Source organism: Chlamydomonas reinhardtii, chromosome 12 (genome assembly GCF_000002595.2).
Source record: "Chlamydomonas reinhardtii strain CC-503 cw92 mt+ chromosome 12, whole genome shotgun sequence".
NCBI classification, from domain to species: domain Eukaryota; kingdom Viridiplantae; phylum Chlorophyta; class Chlorophyceae; order Chlamydomonadales; family Chlamydomonadaceae; genus Chlamydomonas; species Chlamydomonas reinhardtii.
The window spans coordinates 6,712,962-6,726,506 of NC_057015.1; the positions used below are offsets into that span (position 1 = coordinate 6,712,962).

Consider the following 13,545-nt stretch of genomic DNA (forward strand, 5'->3'; position numbering starts at 1 on the left):
CGGACGCCGGCTGAGGACAGCTGCTCGCCCTCTGGGAGCCCCGTGGTGGCACCCACCAGAAGGACTGGGTAGGTAGGCAGGCTGGGGCCCTGGGGCTGAGTCGTCAGGTCCTGCACTCCGTGCGCCAGGCTATGCGTGGACAGGGCAAGGTGGAGCTGCAGCCCCGGGCTTCATGCTGGGGGACCGCATGGGTATGTGGGCCTCAGGCCCGCGGGGGGCGGGCGCGCTGCTGTGGAGCACTTTGCGGGCCACCTTCTTGTACGCCGTCTGGTGTGCGTACTGGTCCCGCGAGCCTGCTAAGCAGACGTCGGAGCATGTGGTTCGGGAGGTGGTCAGCGAGCTGCGCAGGGTGATGCAGCTGCGTTTCACTGCCGCCACGCTAACCCCTGAAACCCTGTCGGCTCTGCCCACTCAGCTTCTCACCGCACAGCTCAAGGCGGCTAAGCTGGAGCACTTTGTTGCCATCTGGTCGGCGGGTGGCGCGCTTTGTGAAGTGGAGGAGGTTCAGGGTGGGTCACCGAAGTTGAACTTGCGGCTGACGCTTGCATCACCTGTGCAGGCCCCCTAGGTTTCCTTCTGGGCAGCGTTTCTTTCCAGGCACTGGCGTGGCGTATTATCGTCATCAGCTTGTCTGGCGCCCATGAGTACTAGCTCTGGCTGGAGTGGCAGCGCCTGGGCGGCTGTGGGACTTCCTGCACAGCACGTCTTGCAGCGGACTGGAGCCCGCTTAGTCAGCGCCACATCTGGCCCGTTTTGTCTTCTGCTTGTGTCTCCTCTGCCGGTTCTCCTGGGGTGTTGCTTAAGCAACCGACTTGTGGGGGTGGGGTGGGTTTGGGCGGGGCGGGTGCGTAGCGCTGGTGTTTCCTCTTCTGGCGCGCGGTGGTGGTGGTTCTTGCGGTTAGGCTGTGGTGTAGGCTGGTGCTTGGGTTAAATCTGGCGGTGTTTTTGTGCTACCCCTCCCGGGGGGCGGGGGGGCCAGCCTTCTGCTCTGTCTGCCGGGTCGGGGTGGGGTGGGGTGGGATGGTTGGGGGTGGTTGGTGGCGGTTTTCGAGGTGTTTGTTTTCTGTTTTTCTTCTCTTTTCTTCTCTTCTTGCCCTGTCAGGGTTCTGGTCTCGGGGACCAGGCTGCTTTCGGGCAGTAGGGGGGCAGCGCGTCTGCCCCTGTTCAACCTTGTAAGGATGATTCCTCAAAAAAAAAAAAAAGGTGCGGTGGAGCCAGGGGTCCAGAGCCACCGGGTTATTGTGGAAATGCTGCGCCGCCGTGGTGGTCAGCTGCGCCGCTGCACGCTGCCACTCCGCCTCCCGCTTCGCCAGCCGCGACTGTGCCGCTGGCTGGGGCCCCGAACCCCCCGCCTGCTGTGTTGGCGCTGGGCACGGCATGGCTGCAGGGCGTGCCGGAGCCGGAGGTGCGACCGGGTTGGCCGCGGTGATGGCCCGCCGCACGTCCCGCACCGTGTAGTCCCCCAAGCTGACACCCGCAATCCGGCAGTGCTCCGGGTGCACCACCACCCCAGCCTCCGGCGCCAGGAAGTACGGCGCCCGAGGCCACGCCCCCGCCCGTTCCCCTGGCGATGCTGCATCGTACGCCGCCCGCTCTTCAAAGGTCCACAGGTGCCGCGGCTTGCGATGCTGCAGCACACAGGCAGGCTGCCACGCCCCATCCACCGCCGGGGGCAGCACGCCAGGCCCAGGCTCCAAGAGCCGCCCCGTGTAGTGGACGTAGGACACAGCCCCCGCAGCGTTAGCCACCCACAGCTGGTCCAGGCTAACCCGCCACTGTGGCGGCGCCGCTGGCGGCTGAGTGGCTGGCGGCGGTGGATGCTGTTCCACGCCCGCGCTCTGCATGTGGCCGACCGCGGCCGCCAGCCGGGCAGGCAGCCCCGCTGGCGCCAGCGCGTCGCTGTACACCCACGCCCACGTGGTGGCGGAGTCCGGGCGCACATGAGTAAGCAGCGCCCGGGTGAGCATCTTCCAGGGTTGCCGGCCTGGCTGGGCAAGGAGGGCGAAGGTCTTAGCTTGCAGGGCAGACAGGAACGCAGGCAGGTCGACGTGGTTGACACCCCCATCCTTGTACGGCAGACAGGCCGTTTCCCGCTTTGGCAGCAGGAGCGGGTTCCCGTGCGACACCAGGCTGGCGTCCTCAGCGTGCATGGAGCGCGCAGCAAAGTGGTCCACCAGGTCGGTGAGTTCCTTCAGCTGCGCAGGCGACGGGTTGAGGAAGCTGAAGTGGTAGGCCAGCTTCGCCGCCAGCACCTGCTTCGCAATGTGCACACGGCCAACAAGAGTCAGAGACAGGGCAGCCCACAGACGCGCCACAAACGCCATGCCGCGAGCCCGCCGGGTGTACAAGTCAGCTGCAGCCGCATCCGAGTCCCACGACAGGGGCACACCCAGGTGCGTCACGGCGCCAGTGGTAAACGGCACCCCCGTGTGTGGGCAAGGGCCCGTCAGGTGCGCAAACCTGCCAAGGCCCATGGCCTTGCTCTTGTCCGGATGGACACGGGCGTTGGACGCGCGGCAGAACAGCTGTACTGCCGCCATCAGGACCGGCCCGTCCACCGCCGGGTCGCGCGCCGTGAGGGTCGTGTCGTCAGCGTGGTGGGCAGCCGGTGGCGCCTGCTCGCCGCTGGGTAACAGGGGCGTGCGCAGTGCCCCTTGCTCCACCTGCCGCCGCAGAAAGGACGTCAGTGGCTGCATCTGGATGACCCACAGGGGTGGTGAGGCGGTGCTGCCCTGCGGCAAGCCGTTCAGCACTGGGAAGGCGTCAGAGAGCATCCCGTTCACACACACGCGGGCAGAGCCGTTGGCAGTGAGCAGGCGGATCCAGCGCAGCATGCGCGGCCCAAATCCAAGTCCCTCCGCGGACGCATACAGCCACTGCCGGTGCACCCGGTCATACGCCTTTTCAATGTCCAAGAAGTACAGCGCACCACCCTGCCGTGGCGTGCCGTCCGCGCCCACGTCCAGGCGCATCCATTCGATCAGGCCTTGGAGGTACAGCGCGTTGTCACCAATCCAGCGGCCGGTGATGAACGCGGTCTGTAGCTCATCCACAACTGCATCCAGGGCGGGCTGCAGGCGGGCGCTGACAGCCTTGGACACCATCTTGAAGTCGCAGTTGAGCAGCGTGATGGGCCGGTAGGACGCCAGCTCGGCGCGGTCCAGGCTTTTGCCCTTGTAGATGAGGGTGATGATGCCCTCCCGCCAGGAGGCGGGCAGCGCCGCCGCCATTTCACCGCCATCGTGGGCGTCTGCAGCGGCAGCAAAGGCAGCGGCAGCAGCAGCACACAAGCGCGGACCCAGCAGCGCCCAGAAAACCTTGTACACCTCGTACGGGACCCCGTCCGACCCAGGCGCTTTACCATTGGCGGAGCCAGCCAGCGCTGCCATCAGCTCTGCATCACTGAGGGCGCCGTCACCGGACCCCTCTGCGGCGGCCTGCAGATCCGCCGGAACCTTGCGGTCAATGGCCGCCAGAAGCTGCTGCTGCGACGCCGTACAGACCGGCTGCACGCGGAACAGGCCGGTGGGGCTGGTGCTGCTGTACATGGCTGCAGCGGCTGCGGAGACAGTGTTGCGCGTGCCCGGCCCCGTGAGCGCCACAGGCGCCGGTTGCCCCGGCACCTTCAAGTGCGTGATGGGCTCCTGCGCGCCGGCTGCTGGCTCGTCAGCCTGCCTATGGAACCAGCGAGTGCCCCGCTCCCCATGCTCCTCCATCAGTGCAGCGCGGGCATTGTGGCTGGCCGCTGCGGCAGCTGCCCGCTCCTCCCGCACCGCCAAGTTGGCCATGGCCGCAGCCTGACGCTGCGCGGCGCTGGCACCCGGCCGGTCGGCCAGGGCAGCTGCCGCGTCTGCGGCCAGCACCACGCCATGCAGCCCGTCCCGGGTCTGGCGTGCATGCCGACGGTGGATGCTGGTGGCGGCCTCCCGCAAGAAGAACTTGTCCGCCTCCGCCTGTGCTGGCGCCGGGCACGGCATGGCTGCGGGGCGGGCCGGAGCCAGAGGTGCGGCCGGGTTGGCCGCGGTGATGGCCCGCCGCACGTCCCGCACCGTGTAGTCCGCTAAGCTGACACCCGCAATCCGGCAGTGCTCCGGGTGCACCACCACCCCAGCCTCCGGCGCCAGGAAGTACGGCGCCCGAGGCCACGCCCCCGCCCGTTCTTCTGGTGATGCTGCATCGTACGCCGCCCGCTCTTCAAAGGTCCACAGGTGCCGCGGCTTGCGATGCTGCAGCACACAGGCAGGCTGCCACGCCCCATCCACCGCCGGGGGCAGCACGCCAGGCCCAGGCTCCAAGAGCCGCCCCGTGTAGTGGACGTAGGACACAGCCCCCGCAGCGTTAGCCACCCACAGCTGGTCCAGGCTAACCCGCCACTGTGGCGGCGCCGCTGGCGGCTGAGTGGCTGGCTGCGGCGGATGCTGTTCCACACCCGCGCTCCGCACGTGGCCGACCGCGACCGCCAGCCGGGCAGGCAGCCCCGCTGGCGCCGGCGCGTCGCTGTACATCCACGCCCACGTGGTGGCGGAGTCCGGGCGCACATGGGTAAGCAGCGCCCGGGTGAGCGTCTTCCAGGGTTGCCGGCCTGGCTGGGCAAGGAGGGCGAAAGTCTTAGCTTGCAGGGCAGACAGGAACGCAGGCAGGTCGACGTGGTTGACACCCCCGTCCTTGTACGGCAGACATGCCGTTTCCCGCTTTGGCAGCAGGAGCGGGTTCCCGTGCGACACCAGGCTGGCGTCCTCAGCGTGCATGGAGCGCGCAGCAAAGTGGTCCACCAGGTCGGTGAGTTCCTTCAGCTGCGCAGGCGACGGGTTGAGGAAGCTGAAGTGGTAGGCCAGCTTCGCCGCCAGCACCTGCTTCGCAATGTGCACACGGCCAACCAGAGTCAGAGACAGGGCAGCCCACAGACGCGCCACAAACGCCATGCCGCGAGCCCGCCTGGTGTACAAGTCAGCTGTAGCCGCATCCGAGTCCCATGACAGGGGCACACCCAGGTGCGTCACGGCGCCAGTGGTAAACGGCACCCCCGTGTGTGGGCAAGGGCCCGTCAGGTGCGCAAACCTGCCAAGGCCCATGGCCTTGCTCTTGTCCGGATGGACACGGGCGTTGGACGCGCGGCAGAACAGCTGTACTGCCGCCATCAGGACCGGCCCGTCCACCGCCGGGTCGCGCGCCGTGAGGGTCGTGTCGTCAGCGTGGTGGGCAGCAGGTGGCGCCAGCTCGCCGCTGGGTAACAGGGGCGTGCGCAGTGCCCCTTGCTCCACCTGCCGCCGCAGAAAGGACGTCAGTGGCTGCATCTGGATGACCCACAGGGGTGGTGAGGCGGTGCTGCCCTGCGGCAAGCCGCTCAGCACTGGGAAGGCGTCAGAGAGCATCCCGTTCACACACACGCGGGCAGAGCCGTTGGCAGTGAGCAGGCGGATCCAGCGCAGCATGCGCGGCCCAAACCCAAGTCCCTCCGCGGACGCATACAGTCACTGCCGGTGCACCCGGTCATACGCCTTTTCAATGTCCAAGAAGTACAGCGCACCACCCTGCCGTGGCGTGCCGTCCGCGCCCACGTCCAGGCGCATCCATTCGATCAGGCCTTGGAGGTACAGCGCGTTGTCTCCAATCCAGCGGCCGGTGATGAACGCGGTCTGCAGCTCATCCACAACTGCATCCAGGGCGGGCTGCAGGCGGGCGCTGACGGCCTTGGACAACATCTTGAAGTCGCAGTTGAGCAGCGTGATGGGCCGGTAGGACGCCAGCTCGGCGCGGTCCAGGCTGTTGCCCTTGTAGATGAGCGTGATGATGCCCTCCCGCCAGGAGGCGGGCAGCGCCGCCGCCATTTCACCGCCATCGTGGGCGTCTGCAGCAGTAGCAAAGGCAGCGGCAGCAGCAGCACACAAGCGCGGACCCAGCAGCGCCCAGAAAACCTTGTACACCTCGTATGGGACCCCGTCCGACCCAGGCGCTTTACCATTGGCGGAGCCAGCCAGCGCTGCCATCAGCTCGGCATCACTGAGGGCACCGTCACCGGACCCCTCTGCGGCGGCGTGCAGATCCGCCGGAACCTTGCGGTCAATGGCCGCCAGAAGCTGTTGCTGCGACGCCGTACAGACAGGCTGCACGCGGAACAGGCCGGTGGGGCTGGTGCTGCTGTACATGGCTGCGGCGGCGGCGGAGACAGTGTTGCGCGTGCCCGGCCCCGTGAGCGCCACAGGCGCCGGTTGCCCCGGCACCTTCAAGTGCGTGATGGGCTCCTGCGCGCCGGCTGCTGGCTCGTCAGCCTGCCGATGGAACCAGCGAGTGCCCCGCTCCCCACTCCCCATCCAACCTGCAAAGGCCCATGGCCTTGCTCTTGTCCGGATGGACACGGGCGTTGGACGCGCGGCAGAACAGCTGTAATGCCGCCATCAGGACCGGCCCGTCCACTGCCGGGTCGCGCGCCGTGAGGGTCGTGTCGTCAGCGTGGTGGGCAGCAGGCGGCGCCTGCTCGCCGCTGGGTAACAGGGGCGTGCGCAGTGCCCCTTGCTCCACCTGCCGCCGCAGAAAGGACGTCAGTGGCTGCATCTGGATGACCCACAGGGGTGGTGAGGCGGTGCTGCCCTGCGGCAAGCCGTTCAGCACTGGGAAGGCGTCAGAGAGCATCCCGTTCACACACACGCGGGCAGAGCCGTTGGCAGTGAGCAGGCGGATCCAGCGCAGCATGCGCGGCCCAAACCCCAGACCCTCCGCGGACGCATACAGCCACTGCCGGTGCACCCGGTCATACGCCTTTTCAATGTCCAAGAAGTACAGCGCACCACCCTGCCGTGGCGTGCCGTCCGCGCCCACGTCCAGGCGCATCCATTCGATCAGGCCTTGGAGGTACAGCGCGTTGTCTCCAATCCAGCGGCCGGTGATGAACGCGGTCTGCAGCTCATCCACAACTGCATCCAGGGCGGGCTGCAGGCGGGCGCTGACGGCCTTGGACACCATCTTGAAGTCGCAGTTGAGCAGCGTGATGGGCCGGTAGGACGCCAGCTCGGCGCGGTCCAGGCTTTTGCCCTTGTAGATGAGCGAAAAAAAAATGAGCGTGATGATGCCCTCCCGCCAGGAGGCGGGCAGCGCCGCCGCCATTTCGCCGCCATCGTGGGCGTCTGCAGCGGCAGCAAAGGCAGCGGCAGCAGCAGCACACAAGCGCGGACCCAGCAGCGCCCAGAAAACCTTGTACACCTCGTACGGGACCCCGTCCGACCCAGGCGCTTTACCATTGGCGGAGCCAGCCAGCGCTGCCATCAGCTCGGCATCACTGAGGGCGCCGTCACCGGACCCCTCTGCGGCGGCGTGCAGATCCGCCGGAACCTTGCGGTCAATGGCCGCCAGAAGCTGTTGCTGCGACGCCGTACAGACCGGCTGCACGCGGAACAGGCCGGTGGGGCTGGTGCTGCTGTACATGGCTGCGGCGGCGGCGGAGACAGTGTTGCGCGTGCCCGGCCCCGTGAGCGCCACAGGCGCCGGTTGCCCCGGCACCTTCAAGTGCGTGATGCGCTCCTGCGCGCCGGCTGCTGGCTCGTCAGCCTGCCTATGGAACCAGCGAGTGCCCCGCTCCCCATGCTCCTCCATCAGTGCAGCGCGGGCATTGTGGCTGGCCGCTGCGGCAGCTGCCCGCTCCTCCCGCACCGCCAAGTTGGCCATGGCCGCAGCCTGACGCTGCGCGGCGCTGGCACCCGGCCGGTCGGCCAGGGCAGCGGCCGCGTCTGCGGCCAGCACCACGCCATGCAGCCCATCCCGGGTCTGGCGTGCATGCCGACGGTGGATGCTGGTGGCGGCCTCCCGCAAGAAGAACTTGTCCTCCCATTGCGTGCAAGCGCCGTCACCTTTTTTTTTTTAAAGTCATCCTTACAAGGTTGCGGTGGTAGACGCATTTGCTGCCTTTAATTGAAACTGCAACACACATACGCCACCTGTACTGGCCAAGGGATTTGCGGCAACGTGCGCCTCCAAGCGCTGCTCGAGCTCGTGCAGCCGCCGCCGCCACAGCAACAGCCCCGCTCTAAAGGGCGCGGTGGCCCCGCCCAGCTCCCGCAGCAGAGGGCAGGGCGCTTGGGCGGCGGGCTGCCTCCCCCGCAGGACGGTGCTAGCTCGCCACCGCACGTGCCCACTGGGCGGCCGGCCGGGGGACAGCAGGATGGTGGGGGCAGCGGGTCGGGGCGCCATGGTTTTTTTTTTTGAGGAATCATCCTTACAAGGTTGACCAGGGGCAGACGCGCTGCCCCCCTGCTGCCTGAAAGCAGCCTGGTCCCCGAGACCAGAACCCTGATAGGGCAAGAAGAGAAGAAAAGAGAAGAAGACAGAAAGCAAACACCTCGAACACCGCCACTCACCACCCCCATCCAACCCACCCCACCCCACCCCGACCCGGCAGACAGAGCAGGAGGCTGGCCCCCCCGCCCCCCGGGAGGGGTTGCACAAAAACACCGCCAGACCTAACCCAAGCACCAACCTACACCACAGCGTAACCGCAAGAACCACCACCACCGCGCGCCAGCAAAGAAAACACCAGCGCTACACACTCGCGCCGCCCAAACCCACCCCACCCCCACAAGTCGGTTGCTTAAGCAACACCCCAGTAGAACCGGCAGAGGAGACACAAGCAGAACACTAAACGGGCCAGATGTGGCGCTGACTAAGCGGGCTCCAGTCCGCTGCAAGACGCGCTGTGCAGGAAGTCCCACAGCCGCCCAGGCGCTGCCACTCCAGCCAGAGCTAGTACTCATGGGCGCCAGACAAGCTGATGACGATAATACGCCACACCAGCGCCTGGAAAGAAATGCTGCCCAGAATGAAATCTAGGGGGCCTGCACAGGTGATGCAAGCGTCAGCCGCAAGTTCAACTTCGGTGACCCACCCTGAACCTCCTCCACTTCACAAAGCGCGCCACCCGCCGTCCAGATGGCAACAAAATGCTCCAGCTTAGCCGCCTTGAGCTGTGCGGTGAGAAGCTGAGTGGGCAGAGCCGACAGGGTTTCAGGGGTTAGCGTGGCGGCAGTGAAACGCAGCCGCATCACCCTGCGCAGCTCGCTGACCACCTCCCGAACCACATGCTCCGACGTCTGCTTAGCAGGCTCGCGGGACCAGTACGCACACCAGACGGCGTACAAGAAGGTGGCCCGCAAAGTGCTCCACAGCAGCGCTCCCGCCCCCCGCGGGCCTGAGGCCCACATACCCATGCGGTCCCCCAGCATGAAGCCCGCGTCCGTCACTGGCGGCGCCGCTGCCTGGGGCGCAACACAGGCCCACAGCTGCTGCAGCCACGTCCTCGCCTGCGCATAAGCTGGACACTCCAGGAAGATGTGCGTCAGGCTGGCCCACGCCCGCGGGCCAGGTGGCCCGCAGGCGGGGTGAGGACAGTGCGCCCCCAACCCCCCGCACCCCGTGGTCACCCGTGGACGAATTCCCTTGCCCGCCCTGTACAGCCCGCAAGGCAGGTAAGCATGTTGCAGCCGGTACACAAGTACCTTTGCCCCCCGACTGGCGTGGCTGTCCCACAGCCTCCGCCACGTACCCCGCAGAAGGGACGCATCCGGGGGCGGCATGCGAGGGTCGCCCTCCACTGCCGCCGCTGCTGCCGCCGCCGCCGTGGCAGGCCCCGTGCTAGGCCCCGCCCCGCCCGCCGCCTGCTCCTGCAGCCGCGCGGACCGCCGCGGCCCCTCACCTGACTGCTGGGACGGGGACGCATACGACTGCAGTTCTTTCGCTGGCGTGTTCTGCAGCCCGGCTGCCGCAGAGGTGCGGTGGAGCCAGGGGTCCAGAGCCACCGGGTTATTGCGGAAATGCTGCGCCGCCGTGGTGGTCAGCTGCGCCGCTGCACGCTGCCACTCCGCCTCCCGCTCCACCAGCCGCGACTGTGCCGCCGGCTGGGTCCCCGAACCCCCCGCCTGCTGTGCTGGCGCTGGGCACGGCATGGCTGCAGGGCGGGCCGGAGCCGGAGGTGCGGCCGGGTTAGCCGCAGTGATGGCCCGCCGCACGTCCCGCACCGTGTAGTCCGCCAAGCTGACACCCGCAATCCGGCAGTGCTCCGGGTGCACCACCACCCCAGCCTCCGGCGCCAGGAAGTACGGCGCCCGAGGCCACGCCCCCGCCCGTTCCCCTGGTGATGCTGCATCGTACGCCGCCCGCTCTTCAAAGGTCCACAGGTGCCGCGGCTTGCGATGCTGCAGCACACAGGCAGGGTGGAGGAGCGGGGCAGGCAGTGCCTCAGCCGCCGCCCCAGGCGCGGCCGCCACTGCAGACGTTACAACCGGCGGGTGGTGGTAAGGGCAGGGGCAGGGGCCTGGGCGCGCCGGCTGGGGCTTCGGCCGACATGGCTGGGCGCGCGGGTGGGGGTGCGGGCAGTGAGGCGGAGTACGGGGCCGTTTGCCTGACCCGGGACGCGTGTGTTGCCATCGGCTCTGACCTCGTGACGCACCAGAACCGCTGCGCAGATGTGCAGGGGTTTGAGTGGGCGCAGCTGGGCCACGACACGCTTGGTGGCCGCCTCCTCGCCTACCTCCGTGACCAGGGCGCCACCGTACCGGACTGGGCCGTCTGCCGCGTGCCGGCCGGCCGTACCGCCGTCCTGGCACAGCTGCGCGACGAGTTCACTGGCTGGTGGCGCCTGTACTCAGCCCAGCCTGCAGATACACCCCTGCCTTCCGACGTGACGGAGCAGCTGGATGACGCCGCGCAGCAGGTGCAGACGGCCTACATGGACTACGTGCTCCTAGACGCCCGCACCCTGCGGTCCGCTAAGCGTGGGCCGGCGAACCCCGGCGGGGCCAGCGGGCCCAGCCGCCGGCAACGCCAGCACCGCAGCCGCAGTACCTCCAGCCATATGAGCCTGGGCAGCGCTCCATTGCACCCCGGCGGCGCCAGCTCAGGTGCCGTTAGCATGAGCACCAGCGGCGGCGGCGCGCCCCCCAGCCAGGGTGGCGGCCGCCGCGGCAAACGCCACAGCAGCAACAGCAACCGCAACCGCCACGGCGCTGCCGTGGCCGGCGGGGGCTCATAATGCGGCCACCAGTGGGAGCGGCGAACCTTCGGCTGCTGACAGTGAATGTCAACGGCCTGGGCTCGCCGTTGAAGGCGCGGGCGCTGGTCTCGCACCTGCAGCAAGTTGGGGCGGATGTGGCGATGGTGCAGGAGACCCACGCTACTGACACGACGGCGCTGGAGTCTTGCCTTCGTGCCGCGCAGGGGGCGTGCCTTCCGTGGCGCCACTGCCTCGCTGCCAGCCCGGCAGCGTCGCCCCGCTCCTGTGGGACGGCTATCCTGGCGCGGAGTCGGCTGTCCCTTCCAGGCTGCGTACTGCAGCCGCCGTCAACGGATGCGGCGGGCCGTGTGGTATGTTGGGATTGGGACGTGGGTCACCTGCGCCTGCGCTTTGTGTGTGTGTATGCGCCCACGGCCGTGGCGGACAAGCCTGCTTTCTTTGCCGGGCTGCATCCCCACCTGGCCACGGACAGGGTGCTTGTTGTCGGTGGGGACTGGAACTGTGTCACCGATGCCAGTCAGTCTACCACCGCAACCTTGTAAGGATGACTTTAAAAAAAAAAAAGGAGGCGGCCCCTAGCCCGTCACGTGCTGCAGGTGCCCCGCAACTTGCCAGCCTCCTCGCCCAGTTCAGTCTGGTGGACCCTTGGGCGAGCAAGCGCGGCGGCGCCAAGGGCTACACGCATCCGGCCACACCCAAGCCGGCCACTCCCGCACGCCTGGATCGGTGGTATGTCAGTGCCACCGCGGCGCCGTGGGTGGTGGATGTCGCTCGCACGTACGGGGCGCCTGGGGACCACAACGGTGTGCTGCTCACCCTGTCCTTGCCCGACCTGCCACATGCGCACCGGGAGCAGTGGCGCTTCCCCACCTACCTGCTGTTTCACCCCTCGCTGCGTTTGGAGCTCAAGCAGCGCTTGGAGGCGCACGTTGCCGCAAATCCCGTGGCCAGTACAGGTGACGGCGCTTGCACGCAATGGGAGGCGGACAAGTTCTTCTTGCGGGAGGCCGCCACCAGCATCCACCGTCGGCATGCACGCCAGACCCGGGACGGGCTGCATGGGGTGGTGCTGGCCGCAGACGCGGCCGCTGCCCTGGCCGACCGGCCGGGTGCCAGCGCCGCGCAGCGTCAGGCTGCGGCCATGGCCAACTTGGCGGTGCGGGAGGAGCGGGCAGCTGCCGCAGCGGCCAGCCACAATGCCCGCGCTGCACTGATGGAGGAGCATGGGGAGCGGGGCACTCGCTGGTTCCATCGGCAGGCTGACGAGCCAGCAGCCGGCGCGCAGGAGCGCATCACGCACTTGAAGGTGCCGGGGCAACCGGCGCCTGTGGCGCTCACGGGGCCGGGCACGCGCAACACTGTCTCCGCAGCCGCCGCAGCCATGTACAGCAGCACCAGCCCCACCGGCCTGTTCCGCGTGCAGCCTGTCTGTACGGTGTCGCAGCAACAGCTTCTGGAGGCCATTGACCGCAAGGTTCCGGCGGATCTGCAGGCCGCCGCAGAGGGGTCCGGTGACGGCGCCCTCAGTGATGCGGAGCTGATGGCAGCGCTGGCTGGCTCCGCCAATGGTAAAGCGCCTGGGTCGGACGGGGTCCCGTACGAGGTGTACAAGGTTTTCTGGGCGCTGCTGGGTCCGCGCTTGTGTGCTGCTGCTGCCGCTGCCTTTGCTGCCGCTGCAGACGCCCACGATGGCGGTGAAATGGCGGCGGCGCTGCCCGCCTCCTGGCGGGAGGGCATCATCACCCTCATCTACAAGGGCAAAAGCCTGGACCGCGCCGAGCTGGCGTCCTACCGGCCCATCACGCTGCTCAACTGCGACTTCAAGATGGTGTCCAAGGCCGTCAGCGCCCGCCTGCAGCCCGCCCTGGATGCAGTTGTGGATGAGCTGCAGACCGCGTTCATCACCGGCCGCTGGATTGGAGACAATGCGCTGTACCTCCAAGGCCTGATCGAATGGATGCGCCTGGACGTGGGCGCGGACGGCACGCCACGGCAGGGTGGTGCGCTGTACTTCTTGGACATTGAAAAGGCGTATGACCGGGTGCACCGACAGTGGCTGTATGCGTCCGCGGAGGGACTGGGGTTTGGGCCGCGCATGCTACGCTGGATCCGCCTGCTCACTGCCAACGGCTCTGCCCGCGTGTGTGTGAACGGGATGCTCTCTGACGCCTTCCCAGTGCTGAACGGCTTGCCGCAGGGCAGCACCGCCTCACCACCCCTGTGGGTCATCCAGATGCAGCCACTGACGTCCTTTCTGCGGCGGCAGGTGGAGCAAGGGGCACTGCGCACGCCCCTGTTACCCAGCGGCGAGCAGGCGCCACCTGCTGCCCACCACGCTGACGACACGACCCTCACGGCGCGCGACCCGGCGGTGGACGGGCCGGTCCTGATGGCGGCAGTACAGCTGTTCTGCCGCGCGTCCAACGCCCGTGTCCATCCGGACAAGAGCAAGGCCATGGGCCTTGGCAGGTTTGCGCACCTGACGGGCCCTTGCCCACACACGGGGGGTGCCGTTTACCACTGGCGCCGTGACGCACCTGGGTGTGCCT

At 67.9% G+C, this 13,545-nt stretch overlaps 2 protein-coding genes across 3 annotated transcripts; both read left to right on the top strand.

Annotated features, from left to right (window-relative positions):
- Window positions 1–10,281: 10,281 nt before the first annotated feature.
- On the top strand, window positions 10,282–11,193 carry CHLRE_12g539208v5 (uncharacterized protein). Its single transcript, XM_043068721.1, has one exon. It carries the CDS (start codon window positions 10,328–10,330, stop codon window positions 11,012–11,014), a length of 687 nt encoding a protein of 228 aa, XP_042918815.1. The 5' UTR covers window positions 10,282–10,327; the 3' UTR covers window positions 11,015–11,193.
- Window positions 11,194–11,511: 318 nt separating this feature from the next.
- Window positions 11,512–13,493, top strand: CHLRE_12g539209v5 (uncharacterized protein). Of its 2 annotated transcripts, none has more exons than XM_043068722.1 (2): window positions 11,512–13,216; window positions 13,311–13,493. In XM_043068722.1, the coding sequence occupies exons 1-2, from the start codon at window positions 11,541–11,543 to the stop codon at window positions 13,384–13,386; spliced, it is 1,752 nt and encodes a 583-aa protein (XP_042918817.1). In that variant the 5' UTR covers window positions 11,512–11,540; the 3' UTR covers window positions 13,387–13,493. The 2 variants fall into 2 exon arrangements, with proteins under 2 accessions (XP_042918817.1, XP_042918816.1); XM_043068723.1 differs by lacking the exon at window positions 13,311–13,493 and having other exon boundaries at window positions 11,512–12,978; window positions 13,026–13,113.
- Window positions 13,494–13,545: the final 52 nt, after the last annotated feature.